At 39.8% G+C, this 20603-nt stretch overlaps 1 protein-coding gene across 1 annotated transcript in view; it reads left to right on the plus strand.

Moving 5' to 3' along the window:
- Window positions 1-20603, plus strand: part of Fndc3b (fibronectin type III domain containing 3B) — a 250556-nt gene that overhangs the window by 185505 nt on the left and 44448 nt on the right. The window contains exons 11-18 of the mRNA XM_010632407.3: window positions 8356-8480; window positions 9689-9863; window positions 11590-11676; window positions 12933-13071; window positions 15045-15116; window positions 16544-16662; window positions 18374-18479; window positions 19402-19574. Of these exons, the coding sequence (XP_010630709.1) occupies window positions 8356-8480; window positions 9689-9863; window positions 11590-11676; window positions 12933-13071; window positions 15045-15116; window positions 16544-16662; window positions 18374-18479; window positions 19402-19574 (996 nt within the window). The remainder of the gene's footprint in view (window positions 1-8355; window positions 8481-9688; window positions 9864-11589; window positions 11677-12932; window positions 13072-15044; window positions 15117-16543; window positions 16663-18373; window positions 18480-19401; window positions 19575-20603) is intronic.

Genomic DNA, 20603 nt, shown 5'->3' on the forward strand with positions numbered 1-20603 from the left:
TTTTTTTTTTTTTTTTTTTTGTAACAAAAGCCATCCAAGAAGGATTCAGGATATAATGTCAGGAAAGGGCTTTTAGGAAGAAGATGTAGGGACCTTTGGATTGACGTGCTTGACTGATGTCACCTCAGTCTGTTTTAAGGTTCCTAAGTAGGTGGTAATCTGTCTGGTCTTTTCTTTGAAAACTTCAGAAAAGGACTACATTTCATGGTCACATAAGAACTTTCTCATTCTAGAAAAAGTTCTGTAAAAGAAGCATTTATAGAAACATAGCTTATAAGTTACACTCTTAGTTACTGCTATAATTTGTCTCTCAGAATACTAGCTGGCACTGTTGCTTGTCGTGTGGAGCAGATGCACTTCTCCCCAGCTTGCACTATGAATATGTAGTATGGATTCATAGTGATGGTGTTTACCGATGATAAGATGTTTCTCTAGAGAGGCATGGATTCATAATAGTCTGTATAGTGTCTTCATTGGTCATGGGTCCCTCAAAAAAGTAATTTAACTCCTGAGTCTTAGCCTCTCTACTTGAAAAATTATGCCCATTATGTCCTAGGAATGTTAAGATTGGATGAAGTACTGTAGGTGTAGAAGATTTAGTACAGAGATTGTTTTGTGTTGTTGATTTGAGTTCACCTAAGTGAGTGTTAAAGCCTGAGGTAGGAGCCATCAATAATTAGAAGGATTTTATGAAAGGAACCTAAAGAGGAGCCCTAATGTTAAGATTGCTGGTCTGAACTAAATGAAAACTGATATCTATGCCATATATAGATGTTAATGTGCCATTAGCTTAGCTTCCGGCCATGAGAGGTAGGGAATATGTGCAAGAACCAGAAAAATAGCCTTGTGGGAATGTGACTAATGGAGTTCCCAAGAATCTTCCTCATATGTGATTCAGTTATCCCAGGGAAGGAAGTACATATCTGTTTTTTTGGTGACTAATCAGCCAACACAGCTGTGAAACACGGTGGACTTAGAATGAACTGTCTACCATGGAAATCAAGGGAAGCATGATATGAATTTAGAGAATAAAAAAGGCCAGCAGCAGGCAGAGCCTGTAGTCCCTGAGAAACTGGGAGCAGGACATGTAAGCAGCCACAGGCACAGCATCCCTGTGGCAGAAACTTTCTGGTATGGGTGGCCAGCCTAGCTCATTGAAGGACTTGCCCTTGCCCCATAGGAGGAATTCAGTTCTTTATCACTCAGAACTCTATGGAATTTGGGTGTTGAATGGCTGGGGTTGGTAATCTCTCAGAGCACTTGTTTTCATGAGTGAATTTGCACATTCTGACTAGATGACCGCCATTCTAGGAATAAAGGCAAATAGAGCATAGGCGCAATGACTTCCTAGATCCTGCACAGTGGATGAGAAGAGCCACCCTGTGGACTTACTTGACTTTAGATTGAACCCATGCTGGTTCTGTGCGGAAAACCAGAAAAGCTTGAGTTTTCATTCCCCAGCTGACGTATGCCTGTCTAGAATGTAGTAGGAAGGTGCCACTGCTTAAACCCATGGAGTCCTCACTTATTCTTGATGATTGCTCATGTGGGGAATAGTGGATCCTAGGTTCATTTAACACTCAGCGCATCAGAGACTATCTTTCACACAAGCCAAACCAGTGATCTGGCCAAGTGACAGTGTTTCACCCATCATGACAGACCCTCACTGCCACATCCAAGGAGCTAGGGGAATTGCTAACCCCACTCCAGCTGTAGTTGAAGGAACCCAGGCCAAGAAAGATTTAGAGGCAAGAAGGCAAAGTTAAAAGGAGACCCCTCTTAACCGTCCCCAGCCATCACATATCTGAAGTAGATTTTTACCCTGCTGCTCACCATTTGTCCTGTGTGTGCAGAATGGTCTTGTAGGTTTGGACAGCAGACTTTGTGGAGAGCTTCTGCCTAAGGCTGAGTCACAGATGCTTATCTTGGTTCTGAGCACTGAGTTTATCAACGCACTATGCCTCCTGGTGGCCATCTGGGTGGCAGCCACCATGGGTCCTGCTTGGTGGATGAAGCAAGCCCATCAGTTCCATGGTTCATTTGAAGGTTGTATAGGCAGCTTATTCTAAAGTACCCCTATTCTCCTTTCCTCCTCTTACCCTGGGGTGGTCTCAACATATTGACCATTTCAAAGGACTTGAAACCAGATGAACAATATTTGGAAATGTGTGTGTGTATAAATTGTCTTATTTAAATCAGGACCTGATTGTTTTCCAAGGAATAAAATCCATGCAGTTTATTTAATAACAGGGAACCACAAATCATCCCACTCCCTTTTCTTACCTTTGCTTCTATGCTACTATGTTCAGTAAAGTGAAATAAATGTCACTGAGGGGAGAATGGGGCTTGATGCAAGGAACTTGTGAATCCTCTTGTGTATGAAGTGTCCCTATCTTCTTGATATGAAACACCCCCCACACTGTCTCATATACTTATGCCAAATACATACATACTCTTATTTCTCAAGCCAACACTTATCTTTGATGTCTCCAAGGGTCGGCCAGTGCTGGAACAACTTCTAAATATAGACACATGAGCAGACTAAATCTCAAAGCCTGGCATTAGTTCAGTTGGCCAATGCAAGTTTATTTTGCATTTGATTTATTGTTGTGTTTCTGATAGGTTGAACTGTGTTGTTGCAGAGAGTGCCCAGCCCAGAATCCTTTCATCCATGTCTGGCTACAGCAGCTATGGGCCACACACACAGGATAACTGATAACCAAATTCATGTAACTTATTTAGCAGGCAGTTAACCAACCAGGTAAGCTCAGCTCAGGAAGGCGGCTCTTTTAAAAGAAGGAGGGCAGTGGAAAAGCCACAGGCCAAGAAATACCAGAGAAGCTACCAGCACATGTCCAAAGGAGCCAACTCACCATTCTCTTTGTGCCAGGAATGAAGGTGTTGTGAAAGAAATGGGAAGGATCATTTCCAATCTATTAATTTTAAGGCAATTTAAAAAACCAGCCAACTTTATCTGTTAATGCCAACAGTGCTGGAAATACTCACCTTCAGTGTTGTTACTGCCAGGCTAGTTGGGAATGTTAGCCAGGGCAGCCACAGCTCCCATAGTCTACAGAATTTCTCTAGCAGGAAAACTCTGCAGCCTGAATTAATAGAGATACATTTGCGTTACATGCAAAGAATGTTATATATAAAGAATCCATGCCACATGCTGGTGTTAAGTTCCCTAACCAGAAACCAGCCCATTTAGAGAATTCATTTGCTCCAGTACTACAGGCAGGTGTTAAGAGGAAACAGAGTTAGTAAAGAAAACCTGACTTGAAAATTTTTTTATTGTTTTTAGTCATGCAGTTACATTCTTTGACAAATTAGCAGAACCAATAAATACCATGTTGTTTTTAACATTTTTAATTTGTAAACTTCGTCACATTTTATGAACCAATCAAATAAATACTTTTTATATACTTAGCTCCTAGTCTTTTAAAAGACCCACATGTAAATTAGCTTCACCATTAGTTTCCTTTATGTTTGCAAACAGATAACCAGAGAGATGGAAACCTTGTTTCACATGGAGTTCTTAATTCTTTATCCTGTGGTTTTAGGGTATGCAGTATCTAAACCATCCCCAAAAGGCTTTTTATATAGCTATATTTTAAATTTTCTCCAGGTTTCATGAAACTTGGGATAACATTATTAATTCAGCCCAAGATGTACAAGTAATCTATGAAATGATGTAATTGCACTACAGTCCCAGCTATGTAGGTGCTCAAGCTACATTGCAAATACACCTCAAGCTCTCTTCTCTCACCCTTGTCTTTCCATTGGGTGAAACTGCTGTTTTGGTCTGGCAAGGTTATTGGAAGTTAATTGCTATTCTTCAGAATTTAGCAGGAACCACATAGGACGTAGAACAACATCTGGACTCTTAAAATTAGGACTTATAACAAATTTTATGACTGTGCTGAGAAGTAAGAATGAGAATGGAGCAGAAGGGAGGGAGATGCTGATAGAATGTTACATTGTGTATTACACTGGAACTTTTCCCCAAAGATGGTGACTCCCTTTAGTGGGTGAGTCTAAAACTGAAAAGAGGCACTTGCTTGTCTATGGTCACACAAATGAGATGCCCAGGCTGCGTGGTAATCTCTAGCAGATAGAGCTGTATGACCTTAGGATATGGGGCTTCCTGAAACGCTGGCAAGAACTGAAAACAAGCATATCCAGTGGTGTCAAGCATGAATATTATATGTAAAGTATTTTTGTTCAATAAAGAGAAAGAGGCAAAACTGGGCACCCAGGACTGGGAAGGGCTGATTTGGTATAAGCCATAAACTTGAGCCAAGTGGCTGGCAAGTCCAGTTCTCTTCCTGGAAAGCAGTTTCACCCAGAAGTAGATTAGAAGCACCTGGGCTTTGGTTGGAAAACAATTCCCCAGGCTGATAAATTGGTGCTCCCAAGCTAGATCTGGGTGTGAAACAGTGGTAGATTAGCAAGTCCTGTGAATTCATTTGAGTGAAAAGAAGAACACTTAGCTTGAAAAAGGAAACAACCTAGGTTTGTAATGAATTATCCCTTGCCCAGTTGAGCACCTTAAAGTTTTTATCTGCACATAATTGGTTTGTACTCAGGTTTCTTCACATGAATTCAGATCTGTAGAAGCAAGCATTTAGGTGTGCCCAAGAGCATGAAATGGAAGCGGGCCAGTGAACCCTGAAAATTGACCCGTTTTTGTCTCACAGGCTCCAGCAGTAAAAATTAGACAAGAGCACCCTGAGAGGTTATACTGATTGGTTTCAAGCTAGGTCAGTAGCCTAGTGACGAAGTGTAGTCCAGAATAACCGGTGATATGGACTTTGAGCCTGCTCTTACCATTTTCTCTGTTTGGCATGTCAATTGCTTTTCTTCCCTACCAAGAACAGAAGCCTAGATTTCATTTTAGTGAGATTCTGACCCTGATGGGTTATGTGCTACAGACCTAATCTGCCAAGGCACTTAGAGTCGAGGGCCTGCTGTCGTCTTCCCTGTGGGCTAGCCAGCTCCTGGGCGCTTTGAGCGTCCTTCCTCTTACTGTCCTCTGTCAGCCACACCACAAGAGGCCTAGAAGCAGTGGCATAACAGAATTATGTTTGGCCTGTGGTGTCCCTGCTGCCTCTGTTGGACCAGATTATTACTATCACTATTTCCATTGAGGCCAGATTTTAGTAGGGAACTCTGCACCAGGCTTATGTGAAATAATAAAAAGTTTTCTTAGTAAAGCTATCATATCTCACTGATCCTTTGTAGTTCAGATTAGAATTTATTGAAGGAGGGACTGTGCCATAGATTATAATCTCTCAAAATCATTTAGCACCTCACTACCTATAAAATACGTAAATTGTGACTTGTCTATAAAACTTTACTGATAGTACCATCTGGGACATATTTAATTTCTGATAAGCAGTGATAAACATATGCATAATCACATATATTAGTTCATATGAATCTTTCAGTCTTCTAGAACATTCTTTTATTTTCTTTATCCTATCCTATCCATTTCTGTCAGTAAGAACTGGTTAATATTTTACTTGTACATGCTGTTTGTTATTTGGGAATCCCTCTTAGTTTATGAACAAATTCTCCAAATGTATAATTTTTTTTTTTTTTTTTTTAGGTACGAGGGGTTGAACCAGGGCCTTGGCACATGCTAAGCATCTGAATTACACCTCCATCCCTTTGTAAAAAAAAATAATTTTGAGTGATGTCTTTCTAAGTTGCCCTGTTGAGCTTGAATTTCCCTTTTCCTGGTTCTTCAATCCTAGTGTACTGTTGAACACATACTTTCTCTAATGCCTATGTCCCTGAGCCTACTAGAAGAGGCCTGGCATGACAGTGGACAGGCCAGCAGGATAGATGGACCACCGAATTGGGTCATTGGAGCGCATGACCTGCTCTATCTTTACTTGTTAACCTCTTGACTGGAGGTGACTTTTGCACTGTGACGACTTTTGTGAATATTAATGGTTTTTTTCTTTCCAAATATCCCTCATATTAAATCCATGTTACACACCAACATTTTCTTTTATTCAAAACCTTCTCATGTCTGATACATTTTACTAGCCTATTTGCTCTTGTTTTTGTATTCTCATTAACATCTAAAATTTTTCAATAAACTTTAATTCTTTAACTGTTGATTTATTTATACTCTTAATCTTTTTAGGCTCTGCAGACAGTATTTAATATTAGGGTTCCATTGACAGTTGTTTCTACATGTTCCTAAGTTTTATGCAAATGATTGTATAGCTTAGAAGGTTACGATGGAAAATTTGGCATGCTTTGTCTAAAGAAAATCAAGTTAATTTAGCATGTGTTCCAGTTAGTGAAGTAGATTTTTGCAATATAGGAAAAATGTTTTGAACATCCTATAATGCTTATTTTCTTAATTCTTTAGTGAGCTTGAATTGTGCAGCCCTTTAAAAAAAAAAAGTTTCTTTGCTGTTGTTGATGCCTTCCTTCTCTTTTTCTTATTTAAGCCACAGTCTTTTTTTTTTTTTTTCAACCATATTAAAGCAAATTAACCTAGTAAGGAACAGACAGGCTTTTATTTACTGGCTATAGTTCTAAGCACGAGAAATGGGCAAAGGAGACCAAACAAAGAACTAGGAAAAATGAGGCATTGAAGGGGAGCCAGCATGTTTTGGAAGGGATGATCGCTTCCGCAGTGGCAGGATGTGCCTTTCTCACAGTGTTTACTCTTGAGTTCAGAAACAGAGGAGGAGAGACAGTAGATCGTGCTACAGCCTGAAATGGATACAAAACATATCAGGCCTCACATGGAGTGTAATCAGACACTGACTGTAATTATGCAAATGTATGCATAAACAGTTGTCCCATGAATAAATCATCTGTATCAACCTTACCACTCAAGGTTAAAGTAAGTCATGATACTCTGGCTACACAGTGACTGACTTTGCTCAGGTACCAACTGCAGTTGTTATGCTTTACTACCTTTTGTCCGCCATAGTTGGATCTGAATGCACTTGGACCCTTGACAAAATGAACTGTGAATCTGAAAGACCTTTAAGACTTCTATTCTCTTCCATAGGAAAAGGGTACCTTGCTTGGGGAGGACATGGTGGGAAGTTATGAGGATGAATGTGGTGTGACTGTTTGTAATCTGTTCTCCTTAGTGACATTCAAGTTGGTTGTATGAGCACACTTCACCTGGAATGTGTTCTACTAGTAAGCATTTAGTTGCCTGGTTAAAGGAAGGAGGTCTTAAATTAGCATAGGGGAAAAATGTACTTGTTTCATTCTTTATAAAATAAACTGCAAACTTCAAACATATTCCTGAAGGCCCTGAGCCTGGCTGATTTAGAATGCTAAGATCCGTCTAGTATTAGCATGTGGTTTTCTTTTGTGTGAACATAGATAACATGATAATTTGGATTAGAGATAGGAAATACTCTTCTGGCAAACTGTTCTTATGAGTATTCTATGCCTCTGAGCATGGCATAGCACATAGCATTGTTAGGGTTTTTTTTCCCTTAACCACAGGTCTATTAACAGACCTTACTGGAGTGTTTTATTTTTACTTCAAGGAATTTGAAACATCCTGTCAGGATAGAAAGGAATTAAAAAATATTCCTTCATAAAAAACGTACAGTGATTGTCGTTTACATAGATAAACTGAACCGGTGTTTTAAATGTGTTTTTGTTTTTTGTCTTTCCCTTTTTATTAGTACGTGTTTGCCATACGCAATGCATTTATCATGGAGAATTGTTACATATACATATTACATTTCAATTCTGGGAGTAATGATTAGTCTCCCAGGTTGTCCAAAACCCTGTTAAGAGGTGAGATGTGACTAACACGCAGGATCCTTAGCAAGCAGCTCCCTGTTGTTGGGATGTACACACACACAGCGATCGCTGTGACAGGAGAGCAGAGCTGTGCTCAGTGTGGTGCACTCAGGCATGCTGACTGATCTCGCGCCCCTGCGAGTCCATGTGATAGGCTGCACAGTTTCAGGGCAGGGGAGCCTCTGTGGCTGCTGGCAGACTCTCCACGGATTGGATTGGGCAGTTCTGACCACAGAAGTGATGAAGGGGATGTTAGAAATTAAGTGATCTTTAACTGGAGCATCACATCCCTGGAGTCTAAAAGGACTTGTTGTTGTTAACCAAAACGCACCTTTGAAACAGTACAAGTACAATGGATTGGCTATGTCACTGACAGAATTTTTTTCAATGTCTTTTTATGTAAAGGATAAGGTTTCACTGGATACTTCCCTATAAACATTTCTTCCATTGGTTTAGTTTATCCGAACTAGGAAGTCAGTTATTTAAAATGTTCCTTCGTTTTCTTATGGGTATTTGTTTTAAACAAATTCCATGTATTATCTTGTTTTCTTTTAGGGAAAAAGAAACAGTGGTTTCAGACAGTGCTTCTTTGGGAGCCAGAAGCACTGCAAGTTGACAAAGCTCTGTCCAGCCATGGGGTACACATTCCGGCTGGCTGCTCGGAATGACATTGGCACCAGGTATGATTCTTCCTGTCCTCCTTTTTGGTGGCAAATCTGTCTGGGCCTTCTCTGATGTTCATGAAGGTGTGAGAAAGCCCGATACCTCTGCATTGAGGTAGCTTTTCTGAGAGGGAATCCTGCTCGAAGGGGAGAAAGCCTCGTCCAGGGTGTTAGTGCCACTGTGGCCTCTAGTCTCGCAAGCTCTGTACCAGAACCCAGCTGCTAGGTGTCTCAGAACCAAGATGAAGGTGGCAGTACAGATTTTGAAAGGAATTCTCTTGGGGCTTTATTTCCTCAAATCATGTGCCCTTTTCTTTCATCTCTTTAGCAAGCTTGTTGTTCAGTTGGCTTTTCGATTCTGTGAGTGATTCTTGATACAAAGGAAGGGGTGCTGCACCAGCCGTTGTTGTCAAGCCCAGGGCAGATACACACAGGACTGGAGAAAATGAGGGCTTTCGTGCAGCTCAAGGCTGCAGAAGAAAGGCAAGAACGGGTGTACAGCCAGGCACCCCTTGATTAAAGAGGCTTTAAAAAGGCCGCGTTGCAGTTGTGCTTGCTGCACAATGCTTGAAGGAAAGTCTTTTTCTTTCATTACTGCGTGTTGAAAATCTTCTTAAAGATTCAGCACTTCAGTGGTTCCCAGCCTTTTTAGCTCAAAGAACCTCTTCCTAACATCACAGAGTTTTGCAGAACTGCCTCTTCCCCACATAGTAGCCGTTGTAGTTTTAAGAGTTCCCTGGTTGAAAAATTCACAATGAGAGAAGCTTCAGTAGTTCAGGAATTGTTCAGTGAGTTGGACGCATGCTCAACTTTTGAAAAACGGCACTATATCTGTTTGTAAACCATTTTCATCAATCAAATAGTTAATAAAATACACATTGATCTGAAGACTTCTTAGTAATCGTGACTCACTTTGAATTAACATGGTACTATGCTGCATTATCTACTCAGTGCTATTGGAGGGAAAAAAATTCTTAAGTATATTGTCATATAACTTGGTATGCTTTCCTAAAAGCAGACTACAGAAGGAAATAGAGGAAGTCAAAAGTTGTAGAGAATGTCATCAAAGAATGCTGGCCTGCCTCTGTTTGTTCAGCCTGCCAACAAACCCCTTGCTTTTCATCCCAACTAAAAGGGGTCATGTGTAGCTTATCTTCCTCTTTTAAAACACCAGAACCCCTCACATGCATCTAACTATGTGTCTCATGGTGTTCGTTTCTCTGTAGTGGTTATAGCCAAGAGGTAGTGTGCTACACATTAGGAAACATCCCTCAGATGCCGTCTGCACCAAGACTTGTTCGAGCTGGTGTCACATGGGTCACATTGCAGTGGAATAAGCCAGAAGGCTGTTCACCAGAGGAAGCAGTTACCTACACGCTGGAAATTCAGGAGGATGAAAATGTAAGTTTTAGTTCTTTTCTACTCCTGAGTGTGTTCTGTATGAATCAGCATTATCATAGCAACAGGGCACCATGAAAGTAGATTAGTTACCTAAGCTCAGAACCAAAGTCTTTAATTTTTGCCACCACTGCCAATAGAAACTTGCTCTTCCTCGTCTTAGCAAATGGCGTCCCATCCTTTCAGTAGGGTAAGCAGAAACTTTTGAGTAATCCACATCCCATATATCATCAGTCAGCAGATCCTTTTAAATGTTCCTTCAAAATTATCCAGAAATCTAACAAATTTTCACGATCTCCATAGCTCAAATGTCCTTTAACAAGCCACCTTCGTCTCTCCCCTGGATCATTGCATTGCCAGTTTATACTGTCCATACCTCACCCTGATTGTGGTCTGTACTCCACACATCAGTTGAGTGATCCTTTGAAAGACATACAGACTGTGTCCATGCTCTGCCCAGAACCCTTGCCATCTTGGTACCTTCACCCTCTCTTCCAGAGTGAAGCCAGAGCTCTTCCCTGCCTGCCTGGTCCTGGGTGGTGGGGTTCTCCACACTGCCCTTGTTCCTTCTGCTGCCATCTTCTAGCCCCTGTGTGTCATTTGGACTCATGTGTACTCTGGCCTTGTGGCCTTTGCAGTTCCTGTGACCTCTGGGTAGACTGTTTCTCCAGATAACCTGTGACTCACTTCCCTCATTTCCTTTGGATCTCCTCTAAATGGGATCTCTTAGGACATCCCTTGCCTGCCCCACTCTTAGAACAGCATCATTGCTGCGGTGCTAGAATGTTCTATAGTTCATGCTTTCCAGAGAGGTCCCACCTAGATATGTGACTGTAGGCACTTGAAACATGGTTATGGGCATAGGGGGCTGATTTTTGATTGTATTAAGTTTGAATTCAAAGAGGTACCTATGGCCATTGTATTTAACCCATGAAACTGTACAAAGTAGCACCTAACTAGGTTCACCACTCTCCTCTTAACCAGGTTTATTCTTGTCATAGTGCATAACACCAAATAACATGTTCTCTAACTGGAGCGTTAGTCTCTGTGTTCTTGGGTTGAATCCCTAGAGCCTGGAGGGCAGCCTGATGCATAGAAGGAGCTCATTGGTATTTGGTGGGTGGGTGGATGAATGAATGAATGATTGAAGCGTAGAGAATATTACTGAATGAATTCTCTTGATTGAGATTTTAGTGGAATGGCTCACCCTAGTAAAGGATTCTGCCCTTCCTGTCTAAGCTGTCTTTTCTCTCTTGGCCAGAAGAGGACACTGTGGGCTCAGAAACCTTAGCCACAGTTTACTGCATAGCACATTACAGCGTGCCGGTGACGGTGAAGACTTCAATACTTTTTAAATGCCAAATTTGTTAAATAAAAATTTTTAAGTACTTACTACTTTGTCACAATAAAGTTTACCAGACCCAGGAGAAATTACAGTGTGACAGTAAAATATTCATTTAAAGCCGGGGATTTGGCTCAGTGGTTCCACCACCTGCCTCCTAAACACAAGGTCCAGAGTTCAATCCTGATACAAAAGAAAAGAAAAGAAATATTCATTTAAGACTTGAATGCTGTCCACAGGCCTCTGGTGCTCTCTTCGCAGTAGCTGCCCACCTCTGTCTCGCTGGTGACAGTGGGGAGAGGTAATGCGAACAGCCGGCCTATCACAAAGGAATGGAATACCCAGATGTTATGATGTGGATGTTTCTTTTTGGCTTTGCCTTTTCAGGATAACCTTTTCCACCCAAAATACACTGGAGAGGACTTAACTTGTACTGTGAAAAATCTTAAAAGAAGCACACAGTATAAATTCCGGGTGAGTCCATCATTTCGGTACCTGAACTGCTTAAAAATGAAACTGATACATCATCATTTATCATTTCAAACTGACTCTGCAGGCTAAAGTAAAAGTTCACAGCATTTCACCTTTCTAAAGTAACATTGATACTTTTAAATGCATGCTATTCCTTTCATTTGAAAGTCCACTTTGAAGGCATAAAACTGTGGTCATCAATTTCAGTAAGTTGTGTGCAGCATGGCCGGTGTTCCAGCCTGGGACATCCCAGCCAGGCGCTGCATGGACTGGTCACTCCCCCGTACGTTGCTCCTTTCTCTTCTGTGTCTCTCCTGTTAGTCTGATTTCTGCTTTGCTCTCTACTTTCTCTTTTGCTTGTTTCTTTTTCCTCACCTGTTTTTATTGCTCTTTTGCCCATCTTATTGCCCCTATGGTCATTACCAGCCACCATCACTGTTGCTGTAGAGCTTTATGTCATAGCCAAAAAAGTGAATACAACTTTGAAATCACTAAGAGAAAAAGCAGCATGCTGCGTTGGGTGCCACAGGGCTATTTATTGATCCCATACAAGGCTCTGTGTGTCCTAGCACGACAGTGTGCGCAGGGGAGACATAAGGTGGTTTTTGATTTTGTCCTTTTTGCTCTAGTTTTAGGGTCAGGTAAGGTAACTTGGCACATGGTAGTCACACAGTAAATATTTGTCAGATTATCAGGTGGAATGAGTAATGATTTGGGGAAAATAATAGTTTTTTAAAAAACCATCTTGTTATTGATGCTGGTTCCCAGAACATACATAGCTATACTGCTAGCGTTTCTCCGCAAGATGGCATTTCCTTACTCTTTCCACGCAATGTGTTTCCCACCCTTTGTTTCCTTTCACAAAGCATTACAAAGTGGTAGTAACATACTGATTTTATTCTGTGTCTCTCTGAAAGGATAAAAATGTCTCTAGCTGAAACCCACCCTATGGTTTTGTTAATAATCAAATATGCAGAAAATTTGTGATCATAAAATAAACTCTCTTAAATTAATATTTGAATCTAGAAGAAAATGTGTGTGTGTCTGTCTGATCTTGCCATTCTAAAAAGTACCTATTGATGTAAAAATACCTCATAACTAGGGCCAGGGATTTAGCTCAGGGCATAGCACCTACCATGCAAACACAAGGTCCTGAGTTTGATCCCTGTACAAAAAAAAAAAAGCCCCCAAAACCCAAAAAACAATAATAAAACTACCTGATAACTAAAGCATATTCATATTTCTTGGTTTTGTCCTAGCTGACCGCTTCTAATATGGAAGGGAAAAGCTGTCCAAGTGAAGTTTTGGTTTGTACAACCAGTCCTGACAGGCCTGGACCTCCTACAAGACCCCTCATTAAAGGACCTGTCACACCTCACGGCTTCAGTGTCAAATGGGGTATGTAACAAGCCCCCCAAAAAGCATTGCTTGTGGAGAGTTTCATGCATTTGTAATATACATGTGAGAAACATCTGGAGAATTCCACAAATTAAATGAGCAATTCTATGGAAATGAAATTTTAATGCACAATTATATTTTAATGGAAATTTAAAGTTTTAAGAGCATCTCATTTACTTAATGATTTTCCTGTATTACATGTTTTCTTCCTTTTTTTTTTCAGCTTTAATTGAGTTTATTGGTACATTTTAGGGATACAGTATAGTTACATTCATTGTTGGGATCTTGTACCTCTACATGGCAGGTCTTGATTCTCATGTTTTCCCCTTACCTCTGCCCTCCCCTCACCCCCTCCTCCCCTCCCCATCTACAAACCCTTTATTTTCATCTTTTCATTCTCTCACATTTTTTTCTTTTCCCTTTTTACCCTTCCCCTACCCATCCCACCTTCCCTACACCTTTAGCTCCTTTCTCCCCATTTCTAAATGTCAGTAATCTTATTAGGATCTTATGCATTGTTGCAGATTATTTACACCAGGGAAACTATTTGGTATTTACACATGTGGGACTTATTTATTTCACTTAATGTGTTCCTAATTTGAATGTAGTAATTTCTAATATAAAATTTATTTTTCAGTAGCCCACTTTAAAAATTTAACAATATTTAGAAACATTTTATTTATAAAATTAATAGTGAAAATGAATTTCAAAATTCAATTATATCTTAGTAAATACTGGTTTTCACATTGTATATAACCACCGTATTGAACTTAAGAATTTTTCATATTGAAGGTTATTTGGGATTTGGGGTTATCTAGTAGAAAGATATGGAGCAGAACGGATTATTTCAATGAAAAGTATATAACCGGAAGGTTGATAAACAGTTGTAATTATATGTAAAGTTGTTAGAATGTGTGTAATTTTTACTAATGTCATATAATAATATTAACAACAGGGTAAAAAAACCAAGTAGACATCCAAGAAATTTTACCTGTCAGCCCGTTAATGTAGGGGAAATTTAAAACATAGACCATTATTATAACCAGCCACTGAGACATCTAATTTCACATTACCTGATAATTTTGAGATAGAATTATGAGGATCTTTATTATAATTAAGAGAAACTATAAAAATCTTGGTGTGCTTTTTGGCAGACCATAGACCTTTTTTCTCAGAAAATCCTGAAAAATTCTTTTAACATTAAATGCTTACTTTCATTGGCTCTATGCTATATCATGTTTGACTTTATAATTATTGCTGTGAATATCTGTTACTGAAGTATACATACACATTAATGGAAATACTGGGTGAAAGGAGAAAGGAAATACATCTTCTAAATGTATGTGTGTAAACTTGTCTCTGAAAAATATCTTTAATGCCTAAGAATACAGAGGAGGCAGAGTGATGGTAGAGGTAAATTCTTTGTAATTTTGCAAAATTATACTAAAAAGTATCTTTGCCCAGAGTCAACCTGGAGGCTGTGTACCCAAGGTGCCACAGGTCTCTAATGAGAAGCTACAGCCTTCCTTCTCAGACTGTCTGCCTGGTACGCAGGTTCTTGTCAACCCACAGCTCTGGTTTCACATCAGCTTCACCAGATATAGCATTCACTTAGTTGTGAATCGATTCATTTCATTTGGAGGCTTTATTTAAAGAGCTGCCTTTGGATTTCTCAATGTAAATTTATTAACATAATTCTTAGAAGAATATTTTGAGTTTTGTTCGGGTTTCATTAAATAAATGCTAACTCTGAAATATCTTTCTCTAAGAACTTTAACTAATCTGATTATATTCAACCTCTTGGTTTGTCTTATTTTTTTCAAGGAAGCACTTAAGTAAACTTAATTATTATGCCTTTTATCAAATCTAGAATTAAGGCAGTTAAATGTGATGTGATCTTGTGTTTTCTAATGATATTTACAAATAAAATCCAATATCCTACCATTACTAAGAAGTATCTGTTTATTTTCCAGACACTCCCAAGGATAATGGTGGTTCAGAAATTCTCAAGTACTTGCTAGAGATTACGGATGGAAATTCTGAAGGTGAAGTGTTTGAGAATTATCTTATACAAATGCAGTAATAAGCTTTATTTTTTAATGTAATAAACAATGGTTTTATTAATAGTGGGCAATCATTAATTTTAATGTTATAGCTTTTACAATACATAAAACTAATCATGTTTGCACTTTTCTCAAAATCAGAGGTCCCTTAGAAGGTTATTTTTGTCATGTTTGTTTCTTTTTTTTAAATGTCATTTTTTAAAAACCAGACATCATAGTTAATAAAATAAATAAAACTTGGTTTTCATCCTATAACTTACCATACTTATTCTGGGAATTCTTACAAGCAAAGAGTCAGAAGCAGTCATTAAGAAGGTTATGTTAGAGAGAACAGAGGAATTCAATAATCTGTAAATTCCCATGTAGGGTAACAAGCAGTATATGGTGTAATGGGCCAGTGACAAGTTCTTGTAACAAGTTTGAGTTGCATTATTTATCAACTGCACATGCCTCTCTGTCCTTAATGTTAACAACTCTGGATATGTGATGAATTGAATCTTTAGTTGTCCTGGTTCCCAGTCACCTTCTCAAAACAGGTCTCTGACTTGTAATGTCAGGGTGACTGTCTTTAATATTCTCTTTGTCAGATGGCCCCAGTACATACAAGGAAGATTATTGTAAATCTAATGAGTAGCTGAGGGAATCTGTGGAAGTTACTCTAGGAGAACGTCATAAAATAAGCGTATTTTCCCTAAAACACCTTTGTGCAGTAAAGGCTTTCATAAAGTAGTCTGCTGGAAACAGCAGGCATGGGCGCCACACACAGGAGGAGGCTGTGGAGACTGGCATTCGGTCCAGGTGGCCCCACGCTTTGTGCTGGCCCTTGACTAATGTCAGCCTCATGGGCTGCCCAGGCTCCAGCGACCCTGCTTTCTTTCCTCACTCCTGGAAAGTGATCACCTGACCTGGGTCACACCAGGCATTCCATTTTTGATTTGTCACCCTCCCAGTCATTTTTGTCTTTTAAGTGGGGCTCCATAAATGCATCAGGCCTTGACTCAAGGGACTTAGCCTCAGACCTGCCAGGACCCTGCTGACTGAGCAGATGCCACATACACAGCTGGCCCCGTGGCCTCCTCTCACAGAGACACTCACAGCTTAGTCAACACTGCCCTGTGTCTCCTGTGTCCCTCCTCCTGTGCCAAGTGTTCTGTGGTTTCCCATGTCCAGACTTCACAGTTAGCAGTATAACAAGGGGTTAAGAGTTTTAGCCAACAGCACTAAATCTTAAAAATGTGTCCATATTATTTTAGTGTTTAACTTTGTAAGGTAATGGAAAGAGAGCCCTTTGCTATTTAAAAAAAAAAGTTGATATTGGTTTTTATGGAAACTTTTTCCTATCAGTAATGGTTGATACTATGACATTTTTGCAAAAAGTAGAAACTTTCGCATGAATCTTGTTTTGACAGCCAATCAGTGGGAAGTGGCATACAGTGGATCAGCTACAGAATACACATTCACCCACTTGAAACCAGGCACTTTGTACAAACTCCGCGCATGCTGCATCAGTACTGGTGGGCACAGCCAGGTCAGTTCATTTCTGTATAAAAGTAAAAACATCTTTGATCAAATTCAGACCAACTATATCAATAAGGACAGATTAAAGTTGCGATTTAAAAATGTGTCTTGGTGATGCAAGGCTGCCATACTGACACTTCAAAAATGGAAATAGAGCTCTCTCAAGGACAGAAAATATAGGCCCGAATGATTCTCAGGTAAACTGTGATACCTTCAGATACATTTAGTTCTCAGGAGACTTTGGCCTAATACCACATGACAGTTGAAAAATACCTGGAATTTTCATAAACTAAAGAAGGGAGCCTTCAGTTATTTCACTGAAAGTGTGTAAAAATTCAGAGTCAACAAGATAAGACCTACACAATCTATCACTTTTGTGAGAATTTAAGTCCTTACCTGCCTCAAGGTCCCATACTGCCATCTGCTGGGAAACTGTTGGAAAAACCACGGAAACCTGGTCTGATGGAGCTGATGGCTCCTACTGCCCTGTGCAAAACCCGGTGTACACAGCTGTAGGCACTAGCCGTTCTCATGTCTACACCCTATTACCGCAGATAAGCCAAGTTAACATGTCCATAATCTGCGTTTTAACCACATACTTTCCCATAGGTTCAGTATACTCTAAGAAATGCATATGAAGTGCTCTAGAAATGACATAATTGTTGTTTAAATGGCTTTAACTTATATTCAGAACAGTGCATGAGAGGAGTGATGCTAAAAGGATATTTTCAGTGTAGATATTTAATGAGATGATTTGAAATCATTACTATTTACAGAGAAAGGAGGAGACATGCTGGGTTGACTATACAAGAAAATGCCTACCATTTGAAAGCCTCTTTTTGCCTCATTGCCCTACCTCTCATGCTTTCTTGCATTGACCTTCACTGCCTCCATCCCCACAAAGGTAGTGATACTGTGACATCCAGATTGCTCACATAGATGCATGTCCTATGAGAAGAAGATCCAGTTAGAACGTTGTTTGGTGGTGCCAGGACTCTCTGGAATGCCTCCCTGGGCAGAATATGTCCAAGCCAAAGCCATAGAGTATCAGCAGGTGCCTCCTGTGTGTAATTGGCTGCACAAGGAGGCACCAAGCCTGTACTGCTGGAATGTACAGAGTTCATTTCCTTTGCACCACTTCTCAGTAAGAGATTCTATTTGGTGGTGATGCATTGCTCTCTTTACCATGTTTCCTGTTTCAACAAGAAGGTCAGCTTTCACACCACTGGGATTATAGAGCCAGATCCTGCAAAAAAGAAGGCCTACTCATATTAGCATTAATAGAACCTGCTGGTTAATGTCCGTTTCTGTGGACTGATACTGACTTTACTTGCTTTTCTGCTCTATGTGTGAATGATTGGTTATTTATGGCACCATTCTAAAATGTCATCCAGCTGTTGCTTTGTGTTCTGTTGTCCTAATTTTCATTTAAAGGAGAGTATATACTGAGGATATACAATGTGCATACTCAGTAAGCTACCTTCAGAAAGAAGTATTCGTGTTTTAACCATTGTCATGTATATCATAAGCCCACACTTAAAACATACAGGCACCCATATGTAGATCTTATTACCTTGAAAACCTACAGTAGTGTGTATACAATTGGTATGTAACTTCCTTTTGGTTGCATTTACAGTTGTGGGATAGAATTTGCCTGGTATTTTGGAGTCTTGTAAATCACAGTAACTAAGAGATGTTTCTCTCTGGTGTTTCTCCTGCAGTGTTCTGAAAGTCTCCCTGTTCGCACTCTAAGCATTGCACCAGGTCAGTGTCGACCGCCGAGGGTTTTGGGTAGACCAAAGCACAAAGAAGTCCACTTAGAGTGGGGTGAGTGAAAAGATCTTCACATTGACATTGACAGTTTGGACAATCGAAGATTAACACAATGCTTTGCGATTAAGTTGTGAGGTTTCCCATTGAAGTGTGTGTGTGTGAGTGTGTGTGTGTGTGTGTGTGTGTGCATTGAAGATGTCCATATTCTTCTTCGTGCATGTTCACTTGGATTTCTGACATCCGCTCTCAGCCCTGCTATTGCTCATGTTCCTGATTGAGCCATACACGTTGTTCATCCTATACCCTGCTGAGCTGCCTTTCTAGGGAGTGTTCCAGAATAGGTCATCGTTTTCAGAAACTTTTCAACTTTATTTGTGAAGAAAACTGCTCAGTGTAGAGATTAAACCAACAAATGATTCCCTGGCTAACATTGAAGTCTTCCTTTTCTGTGTATAATCACCTGTGTTGGTTTGTCGTAGGTGGTTCCTGGTATTTTTGTAGCATTGAGTTTAGCCATCTTTGTATTTTCTGTTGAACCAGCAGTTTACAGCATATAAGCTGCAACTCTAACAGACTGCTTTTTCCTGCCACTTACTCTAAAATGTAATAAAATAGCACACCAATTTAGGGTCCTGTGTCTGGATTTATCATGACTCTTAATGTCAAGATAAAGAACTTTTTTTCCCTTTAAGTCTTCCCTTTATCTGGCATTAAATTGTGAAGAATTTTGCCTAATGCATCTATTATTTTGGGATTACTTTATTAATATAATTAAATATACCAAAATGTACTTGCTTCAGATAGTAGGCTTAACATCATTCAGAAAATTTTTCATTTTACTAATTAGGGGGTGGGTTTCTTCTCTAAGGGAAATTTGAGGACAGACCACCTACATAATATTTTGTGAAAATGGGTGTGATTTGGTCAACTAGAAAAGCACAAAACTGTGCTAAGATGAAATATTGTGCATTTCCAGATGTTCCTGCATCAGAAAGCGGCTGTGAGGTGTCAGAGTACAGTGTGGAGATGACAGAACCGGAGGATGTGGCTTCGGAAGTGTACCATGGGCCAGAGCTGGAGTGCACTGTTGGCAACCTGCTTCCTGGGACCGTGTATCGCTTCAGAGTGAGGGCTCTGAACGATGGAGGGGTGAGTGTAAGGTCTCCTACCGGATCCGTAAGTAGCATACAAGGTTCCAGCTCTTCTGTTTTACCTTCTTATAATTCCTTAGCAGCATTGAATCCGACCTCAACAACTGTATATGAAATCTTATTCCTGAAGTGATATTCTTGTGATCTCATACAGACTCAGCATTAAAACTTTTTATTTCTCGTCTTCATATGGAGGTGAATAAGAGCATCACCTTGTGTATACTTTTAATACTTTTTAGAGGAATTTCTTATTCTCTCATTATCAGTTGCAAGAAATTAGAGCTACACAATAATTTTAATAAAAAGTGCTATGCCTTATTATCTGTGTGAACCAGCAGTGTCTCAGGTCAGTTTTTAAAACAAGTAGGGCAGGGGCTCAAAAGGCCAGCTTACTTGTTTTTTAAATTTCATTTCAAGTAAAAACTAGAACTCCCAGGTGCTTCCTTCTACTTCCGTATGTGGAATTTTCAAAGTGGGCTAGCAGAAATTTAGAGTATCTTTATACACAACAAAGGTATAGTTCTTTTTTTTTTCTTTCAAGTCACAGAGTGGTATGAATTTTAAAGGAGATTCATAAGGAGAAATCGCCTTGTGAGGCTCAAAGTTTGTAAGGGAATTGGTTATCAAAGATGGGCAGAAACATAAAGGCCAGAAAGGTGTGGTGGGTAAAGCCCTCCCCCAAAGTGTCAGTGGTTTGTATTGATGACCTCCTTGCAAATAGATTTAATTAACTGGTGTAATTCTTTTTTTTTCTCTTTTGGTACCGAGGACTGAACTCAGGAACTTACACTTGCGAAGCAGGTGGCAGTAACTGATGTAATTCTTGATGAAATATAATAAAGCCCAACTGACAGTGCTACAACAAGCCAAGGACTTTGGCCAGTTTTGTAGTTCTTGCTCAGGCCTTTCAGAATTGAAATGTGTTTGGCGTCAGTCAGTTTCTTGTCAGCCACAGCTGGCTATGCAAATCTTTTTTCTGAAGTAGGGTCCCACATTTGAATAGGGGCTAGATTTCTCTTCATTTTCA

Source organism: Fukomys damarensis, unplaced genomic scaffold, assembly GCF_012274545.1.
Source record: "Fukomys damarensis isolate Sample0158 unplaced genomic scaffold, DMR_v1.0_HiC HiC_scaffold_12, whole genome shotgun sequence".
NCBI classification, from domain to species: domain Eukaryota; kingdom Metazoa; phylum Chordata; class Mammalia; order Rodentia; family Bathyergidae; genus Fukomys; species Fukomys damarensis.